Below are 26,300 nucleotides of genomic sequence, written 5' to 3' on the forward strand. Positions count from 1 at the left end.
GGAGGAGAGTTTGTCTGGGTTCAGGTGGAGGAGTGATGGAGCAGCGGAGGGCTGGACCTAGGAGGAGGAGGATCAGTCCGCAGGTCCGCATCACCTCCTTCTCCTCCTCACTCTCCATCTCCATCCGTTCCGATCGGCTCGGCTCGGCGCGTTCCCACCAGGCTCAGGGAGAACTCATCCAGACCGGGACGGAACCAGGCGACCAGGAGCGGGACCAGCAGGATCCGTGTTCCGGCTGGGGGGGCCCGTCATGCTGGGCACGGTGAAGATGGAAGGACACGAGGCTCCGGACTGGAGCGGATACTACAGCGAGGAGGTGGGTCACTTTACACGGTTCTGGAGCTTCCAGCCGGTTCTGGAGCCAGGCTGGCCCGGTTCAAATCCGACCCTAAAGACCGGATCTGACACGCAGAATTTCTGAAAAAACAATCGAAGTTCGGGTCTAGAAAATCCAGAAAAACTTCGCTTTTCACACAAATGGAGAATTCAAGATTAATTAAAAAGTGAAAAAGGTTCGGTTGGTTCCGACCCAAATGCCAAATAAACACAAAGTATTCCCGAAGAAGACAGAGTTAAAAAAAAAAAAAAAAAAAAAAAAAAAAAAAACAGAAAAAAGTTGATATTTTTATCAGTTTGTTCGTAAATTGTTCCTTTTTTATTCTGAGTGGAGAAAAGAGAAAATAAGGGAAGAAATAAATTAGAAAAAAACAAAAAAAAAACTTTTAATTCAACTTCTCGTTTTTATATATTTTTAATGTATTTATATAATTTCATTTGATGAATGATATAAAATAGAAGCAATAAATGGAGGAAATCAAATTATGAGTTAAACTCTGATGTTTGCGACCTGAGACGCGCGCGGCGCCGGCGTGAAGTGAAAAATGCCGTTTATCAGATTTTTCTTTGTTTCGTCCAAATAACTTTATCAGGTCTTTAAAAAAGAAAAAAAAAAAAAGAATATACATATATATATATATATATATATATATATATATATATATATATATATATATATATATATATATATATGTGTGTATGTATATATATATATATATATATATATATATATATATATATATATATATATATATATATATATATATAATAAACTTATCTATAATAAAAATAAGTCCGCTGATCAGTTTTTTATTGATTATTATTAATAATTTCCCTCTTGAGTCTGATGGTTTCTGGTCCGGTTCGGATCCGGTCCCCGTGTCAGATTATTTATACTGATTAAAGACAAAATAAAATATTTTAGAAAACCAATAATTAGGTAATTGTATTGTTTTATTTTCAGCATGTTTCCGTTTTACACAGCGGTTTTAAACTGATCAGATTTTATCATTAATGGAAAAACATATTTTTAATTATTAACCTAAAAATAAAAACGATTTTCCGTCTGATATTCTGATGCTGCTGGACTCAAACCGAACTTTTCAGCCCGGAAACATCCCGAAGAGTAAAAATTACTTTCAGTTTTTAAAATTATTTTAATTAGATCACAGAACTGTAAACTACTAAAACACCACCACCACCACTACTACTACTACTACTATTATTATTATTATTATTATTATTAGTTTTTTTTATTTTTATTTTTATTTTTATTATTATTATTATTAATAATAATAATTATTATTATTATTATAGGGTGTCTGATAAATTATTAATTTATCTTTGATCAGTTTATTATCAAATTGATGGAAATTAATAAAAATATTTCTGGTGAAACAGACAAAGATGAAGGTCACCGTCGCTGAGCTGATCTGGACCTGGATTGTCTTGATCCTGGCCCCTCTGTGTCAGATCTGTTCCTGTGGTTCTGATCTTCAGGGCCAGATGAAAATGAACTGGTTCTGCTGATATTGTGTTTGGATCAGGGGATTCTACGTGGGTTCTGACCCGTTCTGTCTGGTTTTGGTCTCTCTTCAGGTCTACTCTCCAATGGCGGGCAGCGGGATGGGTTCTGGTCTTGGAATGGCCTCCATGTCCGGCTACATGTCCAGCAGCGGAACCACATCGGGTTCATTCAACATGTCTTACAACGGGACCGGGCTCAGCCCCTCCTCGGTGGGAGGTGGTATGGGCGGCTCGGCCTCTGCGGCAATGTCAGGTCTGGGTGGGGGTGTCGCCTCCATGGGCGGGGGTCTGAGTCCATCTGGGATGGGCTCAGTGTCGGCCCAGCAGGCCTCCATGGCCCTGAACCCATATGGAGGAATGAGTCCCACGATGAGTCCGAGTATGGCTTACGGCAGTGGGGGCCTGAACCGGGCCCGGGACAACAAGGGGTTCCGACGGAGCTACCCCCACGCTAAACCCCCCTACTCCTACATCTCCCTCATCACCATGGCAATCCAGCAGGCTCCCAGTAAAATGTTGACGCTGAGCGAGATCTACCAGTGGATCATGGACCTGTTCCCGTACTACCGGCAGAACCAGCAGCGTTGGCAGAACTCCATCCGACACTCTCTGTCCTTCAACGACTGCTTCGTCAAGGTGTCCCGCTCCCCAGACAAACCGGGGAAGGGGTCCTACTGGACGCTGCATCCGGACTCCGGGAACATGTTTGAGAACGGCTGCTACCTGCGACGCCAGAAGAGATTCAAGTGTGAAAAAAAGATGTCGGCCAAGTCTGACAGCAGGAAGGAGCAGGGGGGGGGCGGGGCGGTCCGGGGAGAGTCTCCTCCAGGGGAAACCATCAAACCCGCTGGACTCCTGGACTCATCTGTGCCCTCGTCCAGTCAGACCTCCTCTCCGCCCGGACTGGACCTGAAGGTTTCTGGCTCTCAGCTCCTGTCGTCCCTGTCTCTCCCGCCCCACTCCATGACCCACGAGCCCCCCCTGCATATCAAAGGAGACCCCCACTACTCCTTCAACCACCCATTCTCCATCAACAACCTGATGTCATCCTCGGAGCAGCAGCACAAACTAGACCTGAAGGCCTACGAGGCGCTTCAGTACTCTTCCTACGGGGCTGGGGGGACGTCGGGTCTGGGGGGGCGGACCATGGAGCCTCTAGAGGCCTCGTACTACCAGGGAATGTATCCCAGACCCCTCCTGAACAGCTCGTCATAGCGGCTGTCCGAACTCTGACCCTCTGCATGCAGCTGTCCTGGACTTCCTGTCTGACTGTGATAACGAACCAGATTCTGCAGAACCAAACTCCGGCACTGTGATCAAGCCAGGCCGTATGGTCAAGCCCCCACCCCCCACTACCACACACACACACACATACACACACGATCACGCTCCCTGGTGACACAGATGATTGATGCAGGATCTCGCTGAGAGTCGGATCAGGGTCGGTTCTGTCAGCTCAGGATGTTCGGTGTCTTTTGGTCCAGATCTACATCTGCGACTCAGAACCCTTTCAGACTCTGGTACTTCCAGTTGGTCCTAACCTGGACCCCAAGAATCAGACTTTTTCAAGCTTTGATAACAAGGTTCTGGTCTAGAGTCCTGGAACTTCCAGCATGCTCTGGGTCGATTCTGAGCCGAAACACAAAACTCTTCTGGATTCTGTTTAAAAGCGGCCTGTTCTGGTTCCGGTGGTCCTGTTCCTCGTTTTGATCATGTTTGAGAAATGAAGTCTACGGAGTTCATCCAGAACATCAGTAAAAATGAGAACATCTGGAGTATCAGGAACAGGGGCGTCCAGCTCCGGTCCTTGGGAGCTGCAATAATGCAGGTTTTCCATGTTTCCCTGCTCCAACACATCTGACTCATACTAATCAGTTATTGTGCAGAACTTCACTTCATGTTGGATCCATATAGTAGAAGCCAGATATGTTGGAGCAGGGATATATCGAACGCCTGCAGGACAGGCACTCAAGTACAAACTCTGGACACCCCTGATCTAGAACATCTATACCATAAAAGTTCGGTTCTTGAGAGTCCTGCAGATTTTAGATGTTTCAGTGCTTCAACACACCTGATTCAGATGAATGAGTCGCTGTACAGAACTTGATAAACCGTTGAAGAGATTCATATGAATCGGGTGTGTATAGCCTGCTTTCTCGCTGTGACTAACATCTATAGTCCTGATCTTGAACATCCAGATCAAAATCAATCCAGAACAGCAACAATCTCCAAAACAGTCACAACGTGAAATGAGATTTATTTTAAAAAATTATTTATTTTTCCCAGAGAAAAAAACACCCAAAACATCTGCAACAATCTAGAACATCGAAAATTAATCCAGAACACCAAGAACAACCCAAAACATCAAGAATAATCCAAAATATCAAGAATAATCCAGAACATCAAAAATTATTCCGGAACATAAAAAAATCCAGAACACCAAAAACAATCCAAAACATCAAGAATAATCCAGAACTTCAAGAATAATCCAGAACATAAAAAATAATCCAGAATTTTAGGAATAATCCAGAACATCAAGAATAATCCAGAACTTCAAGAACAATCCAAAACATCAAGAATAATCCAGAACTTTAGGAATAATCCAGAATTTCAAGAATAATCTAGAACTTCAAGAACAATCCAAAACATCAAGAATAATCCAGAACTTCAAGAATAATCCAGAACATCAAGAATAATCCAGAACACCAAGAACAACCCAACACATCAAGAATAACCCAGAACATCAAGAATAATCCAGAACTTTAGGAATAATCCAGAACATCAAGAATAATCCAGAAAATCAAGAGTAATCCAAAACATCAAGAATAATCCAGAATATCAAGAATAATCCAGAACATAAAAAATTAATCCAGAACATAAAAAAATCCAGCACACCAAAAACAATCCAAAACATCAAGAATAATCCAGAACTTCAAGAATAATCCAGAACATCAAGAATAATCCAGAATTTTAGGAATAATCCAAAACATCAAGAATAATCCAGAACATAAAAATATCCAAAACATCAAGAATAATCTAGAACATCAAAAAAATCCAGAATACCGAGAACAATCCAGAACATCAAGAACAGGCCAAAACATCTAAAACTATAGAGAATATCTCGAAGATCAGGGACATCCAAAAGAAAAAATCACAAAATCAAAAACAATTTTTTACAACCCAGAATATCCTAAAAATCCAGAACATCAAGATTAATCTAGAACATCCAAAAAAAATCAAAATAACCAGGAACACCCAGAAAAATTTAAAACAAGTAGAATATCCAGATTAATCTTGTTCCCTTCCAAATCATCCGGAACATCAAAAAAACCAGAATATCCAGAAACAGGGTCCAGATCTCTGACATGGGGATGTTTACGTGTAAACAGTAAATATGGAAACTAGAATCGGACTGAGCGCCAAAGGCTCCAGCAGGTTCTACAGAAAGAACGTTCTCCAGATGTAATCTAAAGTTCTGATAAAATGTTCCACAGAAAGAACATTCTCCAGATGTAATCTAAAGTTCTGATGTAACATTCTACAGAAAGAACGTTCTCCAGATGTAATCTAAAATTCTGATTAAATGTTCCACAGAAAGAACGTTCTTCAGATGTAATCTAAAGTTCTGATAAAATGTTCCACAGAAAGAACGTTCTCCAGATGTAATATAAAGTTCTGATGAAACGTTCTACAGAAAGAACGTTCTCCAGATGTAATCTAAATTTCTGATGAAACGTTCTACAGAAAGAACGTTCTCCAGATGTAATCTAAAGTTCTGATGAAACGTTCTACAGAAAGAACGTTCTCCAGATGCATCTAAAGTTCTGATGAAACGTTCTACAGAAAGAACGTTCTCCAGATGTAATCTAAAGTTCTGATGAAACGTTCTACAGATAGAACGTTCTCCAGATGTAATCTAAAGTTCTGATGTAACATTCTACAGAAAGAACGTTCTCCAGATGTAATCTAAAATTCTGATTAAATGTTCCACAGAAAGAACATTCTCCAGATGTAATCTAAAGTTCTGATGTAACATTCTACAGAAAGAACGTTCTCCAGATGTAATCTAAAGTTCTGTTAAAAGGTTCTACAGAAAGAACGTTCTTCAGATGTAATCTAAAGTTCTGATAAAATGTTCTACAGAAAGAACGTTCTCCAGATGTAATCTAAAATTCTGATTAAATGTTCCACAGAAAGAACGTTCTCCAGATGTAATCTAAAATTCTGATTAAATGTTCCACAGAAAGAACGTTCTCCAGATGTAATCTAAAGTTCTGATAAAATGTTCCACAGAAAGAACGTTCTCCAGATGTAATCTAAAGTTATGATTAAATGTTCTACAGAAAGAACGTTCTCCAGATGTAATCTAAAATTCTGATAAAATGTTCTACAGAAAGAACGTTCTCCAGATGTAATCTAAAGTTCTGATTAAATGTTCAACAGAAAGAACATTGTCCAGATGTAATCTAAAGTTCTGATAAAATGTTCTACAGATAGAACGTTCTCCAGATGTAATATAAAGTTCTGATGAAACGTTCTACAGAAAGAACGTTCTCCAGATGTAATATAAAGTTCTGATGAAACGTTCTACAGAAAGAACGTTCTCCAGATGTAATCTAAATTTCTGATGAAACGTTCTACAGAAAGAACGTTCTCCAGATGTAATCTAAAGTTCTGATGAAACGTTCTACAGAAAGAACGTTCTCCAGATGCATCTAAAGTTCTGATGAAACGTTCTACAGAAAGAACGTTCTCCAGATGTAATCTAAAGTTCTGATGAAACGTTCTACAGATAGAACGTTCTCCAGATGTAATATAAAGTTCTGATGAAACGTTCTACAGAAAGAACGTTCTCCAGATGTAATATAAAGTTCTGATGAAACGTTCTACAGAAAGAACGTTCTCCAGATGTAATCTAAATTTCTGATGAAACGTTCTACAGAAAGAACGTTCTCCAGATGTAATCTAAAGTTCTGATGAAACGTTCTACAGAAAGAACGTTCTCCAGATGCATCTAAAGTTCTGATGAAACGTTCTACAGAAAGAACGTTCTCCAGATGTAATCTAAAGTTCTGATGAAACGTTCTACAGAAAGATCGTTCTCCAGATGTAATCTTAAATTCTGATAAAAACGTTCAGCAGATCGGATGGTAGGTGTAAAACATTCACAGCCTACCGCTGAGGATCGGACCAGAACAGAACCAGAAGCTGCATCTGAGGATCCGGTCTGCAGAAACACCTCCAAGTCCGGATGCAAGAACCGCCCTGGTTCTGATTCTCATTTGAAAGGAACCCTCACTAAGGAGGTTTGGAGGAGGGTCATCTGCTCTCAGACATCTGATCCGAGGTCAGAGGTCACCTCATAATGGTGGTGTGGTCGTCATGGTAATGTTTACAGAAATGATCAGAGAGCATTTTTCTGATCAGAGCTTGATGAGGGTTTATTTCTCCCACGACCTTGAATGCGTCTCTGCTGACCTCCTCAGGGGTCATGACCCTCAGTTTGAGAAACTGCTCAGATTAAAAGGCTTTTATTAAATGAGGGCAGCTCCTGGTTCTGGTCTGGGTCGGTTCTTAGTCTGATCCCCTTCTGAGACTGATGGGAAATCAGGACCTCAGCTGAAAATGCTCCTGTGTAACTTGGTTCTGATGTTCTGATGGACCGGATCTTTACTGGGACTGAATGTTGGTTCGGTTCTGGTCCTCCAAAAGTCCAAACGCTGAAATGACTGAATTTTCTGAGTGTTTCCATCAGATTCTCGCTGCTCATTGTGTTGACCAGCTCCATGGACTAACTTACTGATCCTATGGACCCGGCTCTGATGGTTTGATGATTGAAAGAGAACCTTAAACAGAAGAGATGCTCCAGATGTTGAGCGGGAATATGATGCAACATCTGGAACATCTTGAACATCTGGAAGTCAAGCTGCTGCTCCAGGTCCAGAATTTCAACCTCATCACGGAACCAGACTGATGGTTCTGATGGTCAATGAAATAACTCTTCAGACAAGATTTAGACCTGATCCTCCCCCCACCTGGACCTGAACCTGGACTTGGACCTGGACCTGCAACTGGACCTGGACTTGGACCTGATTTTGATCTCGAGCAGATTTGGATGTGATCAGGACCTGGATCTGAACCTGATCTTTACCTGGACAAGATTTGGACTTGATCTGGACCTGACCTGCTCTTGAGCTGGACTTGAACTTGACCTGGACCAGATTTGGACCTGGACTAGGTCTGGACCTGCTCACTATGACATCAGAGGGGTCTTAAGCTGATCAGCTGGTCTGTGCGCTGCTGGAACTGTGGTCCACTTTAGTTCCTGCTAGTCATGTGACCTGGTTCCCTGACAGGTAACCCGGCCAACCGCACTGGATTGGTTCCGACTGGTTCATACTGGTTCAGACTGGTTTAGACTAGTTCAGACTGGTTCAGGCTGGTTTAGACTGGTTATGACTGGTTTAGACAGGTTCTGACTAGTTCAGACTGGTTCAGGCTGGTTCAGACTGGTTCTGACTAGTTCGGACTGGTTCAGAGTGGTTCTGATTGGTGTAGACTGGTTCTGACTGGTTCCGACTGGTTCTGACTGGTTCAGACTGGTTTAGACTGGTGACAGCAGCTCGGGACTGAAACATAGTGATTGATTATCTGATCAAAGTGGAGAAAACTTCTGATCCTGGATCAATCATTCCGGACTTGAGTAGAAAACATCAGCGACTGTATTGATGATCCCACTGCATGAACGGAACTTTTCAGGAGGTTTTGGGCTGATTTACACCCCCCCACCCCCACCCCCGTTTGCTCTTTGTTGACTTTGCTGCATGTTCTTAACTTATTCTGTCATTTTCAAATAAAACCAACTGGAAAGTGATCAGTTTATTGATTTATTCTCAATATTTATAGATTTTTATGCAGATTTTGTTGTTGAACAGGAAACTATCAGCTGTTGGTAATCAACAGAAGTGATCTGTCACGTGTTTACATCAGAGCTCCTCTCCATCCGTGTGATCAGGAGAAACATGAGAAAGGTTCTTGGTGCACGCGCCTCACATCTGCAGATATTTTCAGGGTCCTTTATTCTTTTTGGGGGGGTCGTCTGATAATTTAGTCATAACAAATTTATTTTTTATTAAGTTATATTTAGTGAATATCTTTTTTTAAATACTGAAAATGTATTTATTGATTTGTATTAGTTTGAAGTAATCCCGGGTGGTTCTGCCTCCGCGTGCGGGTTTCCGCAAAGCCGCGGCTGCGGGTTCCCGCACCGCGGCTGCGGGTTCCCGCACGCGCACCGCGGCTGCGGGTTCCCGGTTGGGCCGCAGTCAGACGGACCTAGACATCATCACAAGAGGATTTTTATATGCAGACACGATCCCGCACCTCAGACCGACAGAAACGGAGAACCTCCTGAGCAAACACCAAAACAGAACCGCATTTTTATACAGTTAAAAGAAAAGAAAATATTACGTTTTCAATGTTTTTAGTCTCTTATTATTTAATGTTTTATACAGCTTTGGTTTGAAGACTAAATGTATAAATAAATCTTCTTCTGCTGCATAAAAACTGAATTCTTTCCACGCAGGATGAAACGTTTTTTCTGATGAAGTAAAAAACAGAACCTTGCGTGGATCAGACCAGAACCGAGTCTGAAACTACAAATAAATAATAAATAAATATCTAACATTTTAATCCAGAGCAGTTTAGGAATTAATTTCATTATAATTTCTTTATCTATTTAGACTTTAGGTCCATTAATTTGAAATACGGAAATACAAAGATATTTTAAAAAGCAGTGTTTCCACATGACAGACTGATTTCTCACATTACTGACTGCAGGCTGAGTGAACACTTTCATTATCATTATTATTATTATTATTATTATTATTTGATTTCTGGAATAAATAGGAAATTTTCTGTTAATAATTCTGTTTACACAAAATAAAATAATGAACACAAACAATAATAAAATCTTGTTTATTTCTACTAATTATTAAAATTATATTTACAGAAAATTTAACCACACACAAATCAGATTGCAATTTGACTTTCTGATTTTTGAAAGCACAAGCTAATACATTTTCTGATTGTGATATATATACATATACATATACATACATATGTGTGTGTGTGTATATATATATATATATATATATATATATATATATATATATATATATATATATATATATATGTTCTGGATTTTATATATATATATATATATATATATATATATATATATATATATATATATATATATATATATATATATATATATATAAAATTTTGAGAATGGTTATTAAATTATTCTGTTATTCTGATCATTGATTATTGATAATAGATTTCTGTACTAGATGTTATTTTAGTCTTAGTCATTTTTGTCAAATTTCAGTAACATTTTATAATTATGTTTTATAATGTTTAGTGTAATTCTAGTTATAATTCAGACATATTTTAGTCATTATTGATTCATATTTCTGATAATAATTCAGGTATATTTTATAGTAAATTATTTTATAGATTTCTGCTGCTCAGTTGCTGTTTCCCTGAAACTCGTTTTATTCTGTGTGTGATTTTCTGCCACCCAAGTCTGCTGCTGTAATACAGGCCATATGTTCTCTGCAGGGTGAAGCCGGGCCACTCAGGAGCCCACACTGGTGTCAGTGGCGGTCCCCGGGCCCCCAGCATCATCTTACAAAAGCCCTCGGTCCCTTTTCTCTCCTCTCGCGCCTTATGGAAGAATCTGTCGGTCACAATACGGCAGCCTTCGGCCTCTTTCTTCCCGTCCTCTTTCATTCCCCCACTAGAAAGCCACGAAGAGGGGCCCCAGGGCCACTAAGGCCTTTTGATGGGGATTGGAATTAATTATCTCCAATAACACAATTGTGCTCGGTCACCAAAAAGTGCAAAGAAAGCCCCTCCAGAATCAGAGAGAGGAGAAGAGAGGAGCCGCTGCTTTTCCATTAAAATGTTACGGAGGAAGTTTATTAGAGCTTTGTGAGGCCGTAATATGGATGAGGTTGGTGGTCCTGAGGAGAGAGAGGGGGGCTTGGTCTCTCTGGTCAGACTGGTCCAGCTCCCTGAACACAACACAGCTGCTCTTTTCTCATTAGTCCACTTTAGACCTGAGTCGGTTTCACTGCCTGAATGTTGACACAAGAAAGCAATAAACAATAAAAAGCAAAAACTGCAGACATTCAGAGAATAAAAGAAAAACCAGAGGTTTCGGATTTTTGGAGCAGAACCAGGATCATTCCTGGGAAACCGGTTCTTCCTGGACCATTTTCACAGCTCAGCGTGGCCTGGTGAGGGTTTGGTTCTTTCCCGCCAGCCTACTGGTCCTCCATCCTTCCAGCTCTGGCTGGAGTGAACTGAGACAGAGAGGTCACTGGACGACCTGCTGAAGTCACCAAGACGTCAGCACATCCAGACACAGACTTCCTGACACGTCTTTGAGTTTTTCCAGAAAAGTCTCACACACCTCCATCTATCAGGTCATTTCTCAGCGAATAAGTACATGTCATTTATAAATACAAAGATGTAGAGAAAGTATAAAAATGTTAAAGTATAAAAAGTACGAGCTCCAGAGCTTTTCTGAAGACTCCACCTGAGTCTTGCACCTTCCGCTGACCCTGGTCACATGACCTCAGGGACCTTTTGGACTGCAGAGGTTCTCGGATGTAAGTCTTAAACCACGTAAAGCTCTAGAAGCTGAAAGCAACACCTGTCCTGCAGAAGATGGGAGCCAGAGCAGCTGAGATTAACGGGAAGACGTGGCTCGAGGCTCGCGGGAGCTTTCTTCTCAACCCAAACAGGATCCAGTGACTTCAGTCAGATCAGGGAACACGCAACAAGGTGATAAAACTAAAGCATTGAGGGTCACTTCCATCTCAGGACAGGATGAAGTGACCCAGCTGGAAACATATTCAACTGATGGAAACAGGTTTAACATGTTAATGTGAAGCAGAAGAGTCTCAGTTTGCTCAGCATGAAGCAGAAGAAAACGAGTCTATCGTGGTTCAGACTGAATCTGAGCAGGACTTTCTGTGATTCTTCCATCTTCATGTTCCTCCATCTCTCCTCATCCTGGTTCCTTCCCAGATCTCTCCCTGGAGCGAGACTAAACCTGGAGTTACAAACCTCATTTACAGACATATTTGGAAGTTTTATAGGATGAAAGAAAAACATAAATAATTTATCTGAACTTTAACAAATGATCTTCAGCTTCTCCTCCAACTCCATCGCAGCCAGAACAGATGTAGTTCTAAGAGTTGTGTTTCCTCCCTGATCCACTGCACCACCAGAACCATGTTTCTGGATTTTATAGAAACTTTATTTCCTTATAACTTAATGTTCGTTCAGCAGCCTGAAAGCTGCTTTTAGCATGTCTGTCTACACAAGCTGTTCATGAGTTCAAACATCACTGAGCTGTCATGAAAACGACACACTTTACTCTTTTAGTCCAAACATTATTAAGATGTCAACATTTCATCAACTTTTCTTTTTCAATATATGAATCTGAGATTTCTGCAGAAAAATTAGTAAAGTTTCATATTTTCTATATTAAAAAAGGTGTGAACACATTTTAAAACATAACATTTCTTAAATCTTATACCTTAAAAGTCTTTAAAAATGTAAATAATTTTATTTAGTTTAGTTATTTGACATATTTACTCATTTCCACATGCATAAAAACTTCCATAATAAACCTAAAATCTACATTTAATCCCAGGTGTCTGAAGGTGAAATGTGTATTTTACATGATGAGAGTAACTTTTCCAGATCGAGAAGGTACTTTAAAAGTACATACGTGTACATTTCCACATGTGAAGTAATCCTAACCACCTGAGTTGACTCGTCTCATCACACAAACCAAAGTTTAGTCAGAGAGAAAGACTTAAGTTATCCTCCTGTCCTGGAAATGTTTCATATTTAAAGAGAAAAGATGCCGTCTCACCAAGAAACTTAGAATAAAATACTAAACTTGTTACTTTTCTCATTCATACAGATTAAACCCTCTGGAAGCCGGTTTTAGAGCCGTTCTGGAACAAGTGGAACTAATTTGTGCAGCAGATTCGGTTCAGGTCTGAGAAAGTTTTCTTTTAGTTAAACAAAAATTCAGTCAGTTTGAGCCTTCATTTATTAGAAAGGCTGCAGATCACAAGACATTTCTCCACCTGCACACCTGCTGGTGCTGGTACCAGGCGGAGTGGGACTCCCCTGAACCACGTTCCGACCACCAGAACCTTCTTTCCTTCAGCAGGAGGACACTGAGCCGTGCAGCGGAGGTCTGGCTGCAGGAGGAGGACACTGAGCCGTGCAGCGGAGGTCTGGCTGCAGGAGGAGGACACCGTGCAGCGGAGGTCTGGCTGCAGGAGGAGGACACTGAGCCATGCAGCGGAGGTCTGGCTGCAGGAGGAGGACACTGAGCCGTGCAGCGGAGGTCTGGCTGCAGGAGGAGGACACTGAGCCGTGCAGCGGAGGTCTGGCTGCAGGAGGAGGGTCTGAGCCCAGACAGCCAGTCAGACAGCAGGGTTCCCCGCTGTGACCGACCTGTTTCTCATGTAAAGAGTCTGAACGTGATTTTAGAGTTAACAAGAGATCAATGGAACGTGCACACAGACTCACGCGCGCACACACACACACATGCACGCAGTCCCAGGTGGCGTCAGAAGTTGGAGCTCCAACAAACCGAGTTTTTCTGGAGAACAAGCAGATTAACAGCTGCAGGATTAAGCTCGGAACACCCAAGTCGACCACAAGTGGTCCGCCGTTACCATGGCAACCGGACCCCGGTGGGAGGCAACAACCCCCCGACGACCTACGTAACACTGCTGTCAGATGGAAAGTGTCAGGACGTCTTCATTTCACACAACTTTATCTTTCCCGTCCTGTTTGCTGTTTGTTTAGCAGTTTTACAGCTTTTTTATTTGTTTTTCAGTTTTTTGTTGTTGTTTGTTTTTGAGTTAAGTTTGCTTCTTCATTTCACATTAGTTTTACTGAGCATCTAAAAAAGATGTTTGTCTCATCACACAAACATAAAAACAACAAACAATGAGTGTTTTTACAACAAAGATCATGTTTGTGTTAACGGGTCGGAGCAGAGCAGAGGTGGACCAATCACGTCGCCCCGTCGCATTTAGACAGGATGCAGGCTGGAGGCTGTGTCACGTGTTGCGTTCAAGGCCATCAGGAAAACAGTGGTCTGTGTGTCCTGAGATGATGTGATCTCTGCTTGGTCTACAGCCTGGACCACCACCAGCTTTCTGGGAGACGAACCATCTGAAGACGTCGGTCCACTTCCAGACCAGAACCAGAACCGCCTCTGTTGGGATCGGTAGAGCAGATTAAAGCTCCAGCTGATTCTGGACCAAGTCGGTAAAGTCGTCAAATTTTAATTTCAAGTTTTTAGAGCAGATGAAGTCAGAGACGTTTGTGTCATTTGTCATCGTGATCCTCTGAAATGAAACTCATGTTTCCTACAGCAGAGACGGAGCTTAAACTAACACCAGAACCATCAAGAGACTCATCGGATATTAGAGGTGAGGAGGAGGAGGAGGAGGAGGAGGAGGGTGTGGTACGAGGAAGACGAGGAGACTGTGCTGCTGTAAACATGACTGATAGTTTTATTTCATGACAGATAACCAATAAAAAACCAGCTTAGACAGAGGTCAAAGGTCAGACTGAGAAGCAACAACAATCAGCATCTGAAGATGTTTCCAGAGGGAAGGAAACATCCGGACGATCAGCTCGGGCCAATGGAACCATCAGATGACGGCACGAAGACTTCCTGTTCCCACTTTCTTCCGAAGCACCTCCACCAAGCGCTCCAACCTGAGGAAGAGGAAGAGGAAGATGTCAGTTTTACAAGTCTCCAACTGGACCCAGGTTTGGTCCTGGTACTGGTCTGTCTCTGTATAGACTTAAACAGAAGGTCAGGAACTGAGCATCACATCATCATCATCATCATCATCATCATCATTATCATCATTAAACTAATCACAAGAGAACCTAACAGTGTCGTCATAGCTGGTCTAAGCTGGTTCCAACCAGTCTTGTCTGGTCTCAGCCAGTTTAGGCCAGTTCAGCCATAAACCGTAGATGAAAGATGGACGGAGCCTTCGGTTGTTAAAAGTGAAGTCTGTGTGGAAGTGCATAAACATGCAGTTCCCCCTTCATCCATTAGGGGCTGCAAAACAGCAAATCCCCATAGACTCCCATGTTAAAAAGACCAACTTCACAGCAGAAATAAACATGTTTACAGCTGAAATAAACATGTTTACAGCAGAAATAAACATGTTTACAGCCTGGTTCAAAAATCTATTTTAGGTTTAATAGGTCAGGTTTACCTTCATGACAACTGTTGGGGGAGTGCATTTTTTTCTAACTCGCCCGTTTAAAAGTAATTTAATCTCGAAGTTCGGCATATTTAGGGGCGTGTCCTTTTGATTGACAGGTACCCGATCTCCCGCTTTAAGTAAGAAGAACGTAGAACAACCGCAGTTTTTAGCCGGTTAACAACGTGACTTAGCTTTAGCCCGCTTACCTCCGTTAGCTGGTTAGCTCCTGTTATCTCCGGGTTAGCACGGTTAGCTCTTAGCTACAGAAAACTCAGAGTTCGCTCAATGTCAATCATCCACCATGACGCTCACAGCCCTCCTCTCAGCTCCACCTCTTTGCCCATATTTGTATTTTCCGGGCGAGACGACACGCATGTCCCTGCCAAGATGGCGATGGTAGGATCCGCCCACCAAGCTTCAAATCAGCTCTTCAGAAACCTACGGGTGACGTCACGGAGGCTCCGCCCATCTTTTTATATACACAGTCTATGGTTCCAGCCAGTCGTGGCTGGTCTAGGCACATTTTGTCTGGTCTCAGCCAGTCTAGGCCAATTTCAGGCGGTCTCATTTGGTCTAGGCCAGTTCCAGCCAGTGTCGTCAGGTCTCAGCTGGTCTTAACCTGTTTTGTCTGGTCTCAGCCAGTCTAGGTGAGTTTCAGGTGGTCTCATCAGGTCTTAGCTGGTTTTAGGTGGTCTTGTCTGGTCTCAGGGGGTCTCCTACAGTCAGCAGGTCACCTCAGAGCAGTAAACTCGAACCATTTGGACCAGTGAAGGGACCCAGTTCGCCCAGAAAGGAAGAGAAGAAAGGAATCTGTCTGACCTTTCTCTCACTGAGACTTTCTCTCCAATTCAAATTAAACTTCCCATCAGTAATAAGCAGCAGATTTTCCGCAGCCCTTCCCATCTCAGAGCAAACATTCCTCTTCACTGCCCAGAAACCTGGAGCCCCCCCCCAACCCCCTGCCAGCAGCCAAATTAAAGCAGAAAGGTTTGAGGCTGGGAGGACGGCACAGGACGCAGACAAAGACTTAAGCTGTTTTCATCCCAGATCTCATCCCTTCATCTTCAGGCTGATGAGACCCGAAGAAGCGGAGGAAGTCACGTTATTCCGAATCAGACACCAGTCAGAATGGGAAGTTTTAATTTTCCCTGTCAGCTCGGCAGCAGAGATGCTCTCACTGAATGAGAATGACGATGTGACGGCAGCTGGAGAGGACTGTTCTGATGGCGTGAAGCGACCCATTTGACCAGAGAAGTCCAGAACCTCCACCAGAGGCTCAGACTATCCACACATCAGGCTTTCTGATTGATTTCCCTCCTCTGAAGATGTGTCTTGTTTACATACAACCCTCAGTGTGTATGTAAAGGTTGCTGTACACACAGAGTGGAGATCAATGAGTACATTACATCAGTGAATGTTTCAGTTTGACATCACAGTTGACATTCTGTTGTCATGGAAACTGCAGCCGGCGGGATGCTAGTACCAGCACTGCATGTTTGTTTAGGTTTCCCATGGTGTGGAAGTGATGCGAAGGTCTGTAGTCTGACAGAAGAAGCTGAGGTGGTGCAGCGGAGTGAGGTGCCGATCAATACTGAAGTATCAATACCTCTTTTAATGTTCCTGAATATGCATCTGCCTTTCAGTAATTCGGCTGTGCCCAGCAAGTGGTTTTCAGACGCTAATCAAGAATAAAATTTAATATCTGTTTGGAGATTAATTAGCAGAGGTATCAATATTTAACTTTGTCATCTGCTGGTTCACAGGATCAGCGACCTCGCCCCCTTCCTATTACCCACCTGGTGGCTCATTGTTTAGTGTTGCCGACTGTTTCAACTTTGTTGTCACATTTAGTGAGTTTCTTTGTGTGTTTGTTATTTTGTTTAACTCAGCTGTTCTCCAGTATTGTGAAGAAAATGGCATTTATGCTAATATGTTCACTAATAGTTGGAGTTTTTCTAGTATTTTACACATAATTTTGAAGCTAAATGAGCTTTAATGAATGAATTTATGTCAAAATGTTAATGGCTGTTCAAATATTTATTCCTATATTTTATTGTATTCTTTGGGTTTTGTTGCGTTTGTGTTGTAACTTAAAGCCTTTACACAATGGGACCAATGCGAATAAACAAAAAAGTTGTGAATAATTCAGAGGGGAATTGTCAACTTTCTGTCAATGAACAACACATACAAGTGTTGTGCAAATAATACATACAAGTGCAAATAAATGATGAAAATTGTAAAACAAACTGAGAAGGTGGATTCCACATCAAGCAACAACAGTGTGCTGATGCTGCAGAAGAAGAGAGAGAAAGAGGCGCAGGGTTCATCCTGTTCTAGAAAAGACAAGAGAACTTCAGTTTCATTGCTTAATCCAGGATCTGAAGCTGGACTACGGCCGCTTCAGGACGTCTGTGGGACAGTTGTGGCAACTGCACAGCTCGCAACCGGTGATCTATCAGTCAACCCGAGTTCTCTGATTGGTTGATCATATATCTGTTGGATGTTACATTTAGTAAAATCAACCTGTTTGAAAAAATAAAACTCAAATTTGCTGGATGGAATTTAGTTTCTGATGTGACTGTTCACATTGACTACGCTGACCAGAGGAAAAAGTAATGCCACACAAATCCATCTTCTGCCGCTTATCCCGGGTCGGGTCACGGGGGCAGCAGCCTAAGCAGGGAACCCCAGACTTCCCTCTCCCCAGCCACATTTGACAACTCTTCAGCAGGGATCCCGAGGCGTTCCCAGGCCAGCCGAGAGATGTAATCCCTCCAGCGTGTCCTGGGTCTTCCCCGGGGTCTCCTCCCAGAGGGACGTGCCTGGAACACCTCACCAGGGAGGTCCAGGAGGCATCCTGACCAGATGCCCGAGCCACCTCAACTGGTTCCTCTCGATGCGGAGGAGCAGTGGCTCTACTCTGATCTCCTCCCGGATGACCGAGCTCCTCACCCTATCTCTAAGGGAGAGCCTGGCCACCCTGCGGAGGAAACTTATTTCAGCCTGTATCAGTATTTTCAAATATTTTCACACAAGTTCAAATGTTCGCTTTGCAACCATTTAGAGATCCGAGTAATGTAGCTTTCTGCACATCCTGACTTCTGTGGGGAATGAGGTGTACATACTCTTCATGTGTAAACACGCTCTGAGCCCCCAGGACCTCTCCCCATCAGAGCAGTTTCTTAAATGTTCTTAAATCTTATTTTATTGTGTTGATACTAAACACATGTGCGTATTTGTAAATAGCCTTTTGTTTGTCTCTTTGCAATTTTTGCTGTTTTTGTATTATAAATGTCCGACATTTATTTTTTATTTTATTTCTCTTCATGAGAATGGGAGTTCACCCACACCAGTCTGAACTGGAATCAGTCTGAAACCGATCCGTGTTCCCTGAAGGACAACTGACAGTAAAATGAAGGAAAACGGCTTCGGTTGGTTCTGACCTGCGGACTCTCTCGCTGGCATCTCGCTCGGCCTCCTGGCAGCGTTGAAGTTCCGCCTCCATGCCCTGCTTCTCCCTGGACAGCTGCTGTAGCTGCAGCAGGAGGGCGGGGGGCTGAGGGGGCGGGGCCTCCTGATCCACGGCGTCTGACTGAGGGATGACATCACTTGAGAGTGAGGGATGAGTGAGGTCATCAGAGCTGAGAGGAAGGAGAAGAGGAGGAAGATGTTCAGGTTTGGTCAAACTCACACTCAGCTGTTTGATTAGTGATGGGTGCATGATGGGAAATCAGAAGGAGTGGACTCCATTACTGGTGTCACCATAGCAACGTGTTAATTAACCGGCTCAGATCAGCTGGCTTAAGATTAATGTTTTATATTTTTATATAATTGTCGGTTATTTAAAGCAGTTTCCGGAAGTCAAAGTAACTTTATTTTCTGCATTGCATTCTCATCAGGATAGTTCGCTAGACTGGGTCTGATTGGGGACTCGGTTCAGTTGTAGTGGGGTGTATCCATGCGGACCGAGACCATGTTCACGCTGCACTTTGGTCAAACGCAACAAAACCTTTACAATAATATTTCCCCCTTCTCACCAAAGGTGGCGCTGCACAAAAGAGGACAAGATGAAGAAGGAAACTTGCAGATGTGAAGGCGCCAAATGAATTCTGATTTGGACTAAAGAAGCGGACTCGGCCCACCTACAAACGCAGGTCTTGGTCCTTTTCAAGTAGCCCAAATACAGGAAGTGGACTACAAAAAAAAAAAAATCACTTCCTGCATGTGGCGTAGCATTGCATTGTGGGTAAATACATAGCAATGGCTTTAAAGTTAAAGTTTAAACTTTAAAGTGCAGTGTAAACACGATCTGGGTCCACATGGATACACCTGCCTACAACTAAGCTGAGTCCCTATTTGAACCAGGTCTAGTGGATTGTCCGGATGTGAATGCACCCTAGTCTGCAGCTGGGATTACAAACAGCATGAGCACAGTCACACTGGCCATTACGCCCAAAGGCTCAATACAGTAGGCAGAAAAAATAAACACACTTAATCCCGGTGCAGGTTTCCACACAAGCAGCACCTCATTTCTGTCCTATAAATCATAGTTTATATTAATGTCTAACCTTCTGCAGCAGAAATCATGTCTGAACAGTGTACAAAGCTCAGAGAGACCTTCCTGGTCACACTGCCTTCTATCAAGGAAAGTCTAATCACAGATCTGAGCACTAATTATTCACCCATCCATCCATCCATCCGTCTGTCCGTCCGTCCGTCCATCCGTCTATCTATCCACCCACCCATCCATCCATCCATCCGTCTGTCCGTCCGTCCATCCGTCTATCTATCCACCCATCCATCTGTCCATCCATCCATCCACCCACCCATTCATCCATATCCATCCATCCATCCATCCACCCACCCATCCATCCGTCTATCCGTCCATCTATCCACCCATCCATCCATCCGTCCGTCTATCTATCCACCCATCCATCTGTCCATTAATCCCTCCATTCATCTATCCATCCATCCATCCATCCATCCGTCTATCCGTCCATCTATCTATCCACCCGTCCATCCATCCGTCCATCTATCCATCCATCCATCCGTCCATCTATCCATCCATCCATCCATCTGTCTATCCGTCCATCCATCCATCCATCCGTCTATCCGTCCATCCATCCATCCATCTGTCCATCCATTCATCCATCTGTCCATCCATCCCTCCATCCGTCTATCCATCCATCCATCCATCCATCCATCCGTCCATCCATCCGTCCGTCCGTCCATCCATCCATCCATCTGTCCATCCATCCATCAATCTGTCCATCCGTCAGTCTATCTATCCATCAATCCATCTATCCACCCATCCATCTGTCCATCCATCCATCCATCCGTCCATCCATTCATCCATCTGTCCATCCATCCATCTATGCTTATCCAGGGTGGCGCTATGGGGGCTGCTGCCCAAGCAAGGAAGACCAGACTTCTCTTTCCACTATCATTTCACTCAATCTTTATTGATCATTTTATTTGAATAGTTTTTATCTTGTATGTCTACGAACTAAATTGTCTACAGAACTCAGGGACAAATGAGGTATTTGAAACTAAGCCGCGATGAATTAAACTGAAATAAGCCAGATTCAGTCAGGCTGGTCTTCTGATAAATGTGCTATTAGACTTGGACCATGTCTCCTACATTCCCCATTTACTCTGTTCTGATCCCGACACCTGACGCTGTTCATGGACAGACTGAATCAGAAAACACACAAGGAAGAAGTAAAACTGTAAAATAACAAAAGCTGACAGAAGATCCACCGATCCTTCAATCATCTGGTTTGAACCAAACGACTTCCCAAAACAAACAAGCCAAAACTGGCAGAAAGATAAAGACAAAAAAAAAAAAAAGATAAATCTCTTGATCTCACACAAAACAGCAAACTTAGAGTCTGAACTTGTTCCTGTGGTTGACGGCAGCCTGCGGATCATTCAGATCACATACGCTCATGTCGACAGGATGACCGGGCTGGACAACGTCTGGCACAATCTCCCTACCCACAGGGGCCGAGGAACCTGAACCGGATAAACCAGGAACCTGAACCAGAAAGGTGAACCAGGAACCTGAACCGGAAAGATGAACCAGGACCCTGAACCAGAAAGATGAACCAGGACCCTGAACCGGAAAGACGAATCAGGAACCTGAACCGGAAAGACGAACCAGGAACCTGAACTGGAAAGACAAACCAGGAACCTGAACTGGAAAGATGAACCAGGACCATGAACCGGAAAGATGAACCAGGACCCTGAACCGGAAAGACGAACCAGGAACCTGAACCGGAAAGATGAACCAGGACCCTGAACTGGAAAGATGAACCAGGACCCTGAACCGGAAAGACGAACCAGGAACCTGAACCGGAAAGATGAACCAGGAACCTGAACCGGAAAGATGAACCAGGACCATGAACCGGAAAGATGAACCAGGACCCTGAACTGGAAAGATGAACCAGGACCCTGAACCGGAAAGATGAACCAGGACCCTGAACCGGAAAGACGAACCAGGAACCTGAACCGGAAAGATGAACCAGGACCATGAACCGGAAAGACGAACTAGGAACCTGAACCGGAAAGATGAACCAGGACCATGAACTGGAAAGATGAACCAGAACCCTGAACCGGAAAGACGAACCAGGAACCTGAACCGGAAAGATGAACCAGGACCATGAACCGGAAAGACGAACCAGGAACCTGAACCGGAAAGATGAACCAGGACCCTGAACCGGAAAGATGAACCAGGACCCTGAACCGGAAAGATGAACCAGGACCATGAACCGGAAAGACGAACCAGGAACCTGAACCGGAAAGATGAACCAGGACCATGAACCGGAAAGATGAACCAGGACCTTGAACTGGAAAGACGAACCAGGACCCTGAACCGGAAAGATGAACCAGGACCCTGAACCGGAAAGATGAACCAGGACCCTGAACTGGAAAGATGAACCAGGACCCTGAACTGGAAAGATGAACCAGGACCCTGAACTGGAAAGATGAACCAGGACCCTGAACTGGAAAGACAAACCAGGAACCTGAACTGGAAAGATGAACCAGGACCCTGAACTGGAAAGATGAACCAGGACCCTGAACCGGAAAGATGAACCAGGAACCGGAAAGATGAACCAGGAACCTGAACCGGAAAGATGAACCAGGACCCTGAACCGGAAAGATGAACCAGGACCCTGAACCGGAAAGATGAACCAGGACCATGAACCGGAAAGATGAACCAGGACCATGAACCGGAAAGATGAACCAGGACCCTGAACCGGAAAGATGAACCAGGACCCTGAACCGGAAAGATGAACCAGGACCATGAACCGGAAAGATGAACCAGGACCCTGAACTGGAAAGATGAACCAGGACCCTGAACTGGAAAGATGAACCAGGACCCTGAACTGGAAAGATGAACCAGGACCCTGAACTGGAAAGATGAACCAGGACCCTGAACTGGAAAGATGAACCAGGACCCTGAACCGGAAAGATGAACCAGGACCCTGAACCGGAAAGATGAACCAGGAACCAGGGATTTGAATCTGAACCAGAAACAAGAACCAGGAACCTGAACCAGAACCAGGACCCGGAATCTGAACCGGAACCAGGACCAGGAACCTGAACCAGAACCAGGGCCAGGAATCTGAACCTGAACCGGAACCAGGAATCTGAACCGGAAACAGGACCAGGACCAGGACCAGGAAACTCGCCTCACATTTCAGAAAAAAAAATCTTTTACAGTTACAGTTGAGTTTTTGTTTCCTCCAAAGAAAGTAAAAAGCAGGGACAAAATGAATAAATAAAAACACCTCCCCATCCCTCCCAGTCGTCTCTGCAGGTGTTCGGCATCAATCCTGTTGATTTATGGAGGCTCACAGTTCGCTGGGTGAGGACCGACTTGCTGCTCATCTTTATTCCGTCTCTCTGCTGCAGCTGGACTCAAAGCTCTCCTGGAAATCCTTCATGACGCCTCGTTTCCTTACAGACTGTTTGTTGTTGTGTTTGATCTGTGCCGTCTGTGACTTCCTGTTGTTAAAGAGATCCTCTATGATGACGGGATGTGTCACTTTCATCAGAATAATCTGTCGCATTCTGCAGTGAAGCTGAGTTTCTGACTCCTGACTGACTTACAGACAGCTTGTTTGGTAACATAGTTCCATCAGACGGGGTTGAAGATTACAGCTGTTATCTGTTATTTTTCCACCCACCGAGGTCACACTGGTGACGTAAACAGTGGGAGGAGCCAATTCCATCGTAAAATCAGTGGCTCCAGATGGTGTGAATCAACTAAATAAAATCCATCTATCCATTTTCTTCACTACTTAGTCCAATTCAGGGTCACGGGGAAGTTGGAGTCTATCCCAGCAATCATCAAGCAGGTAGAGCCTGGACTGGTCACCAGTCCACCACGGGGCCACACAGAGAGACGGACAACCACACACATGCAAACAATATTAAAGTTTATTAATAGTTTCTTTGATTTCTATTAATTAAACTTTTACAACAGCAGCAAACTACACTGGAGCCTGATGGGCTTACTGAAAATATCTTCATTATCCTGTAAAATCTCGTAAACGCAGCTAAAATGCTTCCAAAGCCGAAACGTTCAGTAGGTGTCTATAATGTTTTTTTTTTGTTTTTTTTTAATATGAATTTTAAAATGAACGGTACCTTGATTATGGTCTGGATGGGAGCAGATGTTTCAGCATTGATGGAGCTTCCCAGATGTGGAAGCTGCCCACGCCATCGGCTCTAATGCAACCCCATCCCATCAGAGATGCAGGCTGATAACAAGCTGGATGCTCCCTCTCCTCTTTAGTCTGCAGGACACGCCGTCCATGCTGTCCACAAACAATTCCACATTTCCATTCATCGGACCAAACAACAGTTTTCCATTATACCTCAGATTATTTTAAACAAGCCTTGGCATTTCTGCATCCTGTTCACATATGGCTTTATTCTCTGCATGACATATCTGTAACCTGCATTCATGGCCTTCATGGTGAACTGTGTTCACCGACAGTCGGGCAGTGGCTGCGTAGGCTATGGAGCTGCCTACATCGTTCTAGCCTGCAGTGTTGCTTACCGTTGGTGAGATGAGACAGCCTACCTATCCATACCGTAGAGCTCCAGCTCCCTGCTGCCCAGCAACTGAAGATGTAGAAAGTTTAATAACCAGATTCTTCCCAGATAAAATTACATTTTGAAACCGAAATGGAACCGGAAATATAACTTTTATTTCTTTTCATTTATCTGTTCCATGAAGCTGAAAGTGTTATTTTATTGCTGGCGAACACTTCAACCACCTAAAAACCCACAAATATCAAATACTACATCCTTTCAATGTCTCTTTTTTTCTTTATAACTGTCCTCTCCAGCATGACAGCAAGCAGAATGCTGATGTTATTTTTTATATTTACATTTTCATATTGATGAATGTACATATTAATGCTAATAAAGAAAAGAAAAGAGGGAACAAGGACAAGGGGACAACAGATAGACAGGTAAAAACCAACAGTATAATATGTGTGATCAAAACGACAAGAAAAATCACAACAACCAAAACATGGTCTACACACACAGAAAGCATGAGCTGTTGGGGATTAAACCCTCTTAACAACGGCTGGATCAGCATGCAAGTCAGTAAATGTGAGGTAAACAAAATAAAACGGTTTCCTTAGCAAGCGAAGGCCATTGTTTGACCCGTGTTGTGCCAGATGAAACCTGGGAGAAAGGAAGGACACACAACCGTAGCCTCTCTGCAGGATGCCACATGGAGTGTGAGGTTCCTTCCAAAAGGGAGCGTGTCTGCGTCCGAATGTCCACGCCGTTTCCTAACTCCACATTCACCACACAGGTCTACACTATACAGCACACGATAGAACACTCAGTTTGTTGGCGATGAAGCCGGCTATTTTCTCCTCATCGCAGATCACGTGACCACCGCTGTCACCACAGCAACCAACCAATACAAATCCAATCCAAACTTGTGTATTTTCATATACTGAATTTCTCTTTGTTGCACATTTATCCAACAAATAAGGATATAAAATGAATGATATGCAGTTTTTCTAAACCTGTTTTGACGTTCGGGCCACTTGCGCCACTTTGAGCTCCTGCCAGCAATGCATTGTGGTCTATATTGACTTGTCTAGTGTCCATCAATGCTCACTACTTTTCAAGATGCATTGTGGGTAGTTTTGAGTGCACTACTCATTTATTTATTTTTAATTTGGTGCCTGTAAAAGTGAAAGAATACTCAAAAACCATCTTCCTGGAGTATTCCACAGCTGAACAGGTTAACTGGAACACAGGAGTGTCATGATTGGGTATAAAAGGAGAATCCCTAAAAGGCTCAGTCGTTTACCAGCGAGGATGAGCCGAGGTTCACCACTTTTCAGAGACAAGGTCATCTATATTGCCTCCCAGCAGACGGTACATGACCAGAACATATACAGTGATGGGTGCAGAGACCTTTACTGCATCTTACTCAAGTGATGACGGAGAGAGGTAAAGTTTTAGAAACAAGAACGCCCGTACCAGCACCTTGTCCAGCAGAGAGAGGTGTGTGGGTGAATCCTGCATTGATGGAAAGGGCAGCTGGACAGATCCAGGTCTCAGTCAGAACTAGGACCTAAAGGTCTGAGAGATTCATCAGTGAACCAATAAATTCTGTTTTGTTGACTTCGGACTGACGGTTCCAGAACTGAAGGTAACGGCGGATGTGGCCAACGTGCCACAGAAAGGACAGGTGATACGTCTTGGTCTGCACTCATATCTGACACAGATGGGTCCGTTGGCTTGGTTGTACAGGGATAATATCTCTTGCAGGGATAATATCTCTTGCAGGTAGACTTGCAGGTCTTTACCCGATGTGGTCTGAAACTGAGGTGGGCTGAAAACACACCATGCATGGTGTCTAGAGCAGACACAGCTGCTTTCACTTTGACTGCAACTGGCTGAAACCGCCTCTTTCTGCTTTGCTTGGTTATAAAAACTGAAGGAATTTCTGTTTCCTCACCGTTTACATCTCAAATGTTTTCTGTAAAAAGCCAGATTGTTGAGTAGATTGCTGCGATGACGCAACATGAAGCGTAAAACACCACAACTGGA

General features: G+C 43.3%; 2 protein-coding genes across 2 annotated transcripts in view; one reads left to right on the forward strand and one right to left on the reverse strand.

Annotated features, from left to right (window-relative positions):
* Positions 1 to 250: 250 nt before the first annotated feature.
* On the forward strand, positions 251 to 3,078 carry foxa1 (forkhead box A1; the record flags this gene model as incomplete). Its single annotated transcript, XM_079261521.1, has 2 exons — positions 251 to 316; positions 1,936 to 3,078. The coding sequence occupies 2 exons, from the start codon at positions 251 to 253 to the stop codon at positions 3,076 to 3,078; spliced, it is 1,209 nt and encodes a 402-aa protein (XP_079117647.1).
* An 11,479-nt stretch (positions 3,079 to 14,557) lies between these two features.
* The window catches only part of mipol1 (mirror-image polydactyly 1), a gene marked incomplete at its 5' end in the record, with an annotated part of 108,225 nt that continues 96,482 nt past the window's right edge, over positions 14,558 to 26,300 (reverse strand). Inside the window, 2 exons of the mRNA XM_079261675.1 lie at positions 14,558 to 14,697; positions 18,647 to 18,844. Coding sequence (XP_079117801.1) covers positions 14,631 to 14,697; positions 18,647 to 18,844 — 265 coding nt within the window. The 3' untranslated portion in view covers positions 14,558 to 14,630. The remainder of the gene's footprint in view (positions 14,698 to 18,646; positions 18,845 to 26,300) is intronic.

This window comes from Telmatherina bonti (genome assembly GCF_933228915.1).
Source record: "Telmatherina bonti genome assembly, chromosome: 22".
Classification (NCBI taxonomy): Eukaryota; Metazoa; Chordata; class Actinopteri; order Atheriniformes; family Telmatherinidae; genus Telmatherina; species Telmatherina bonti.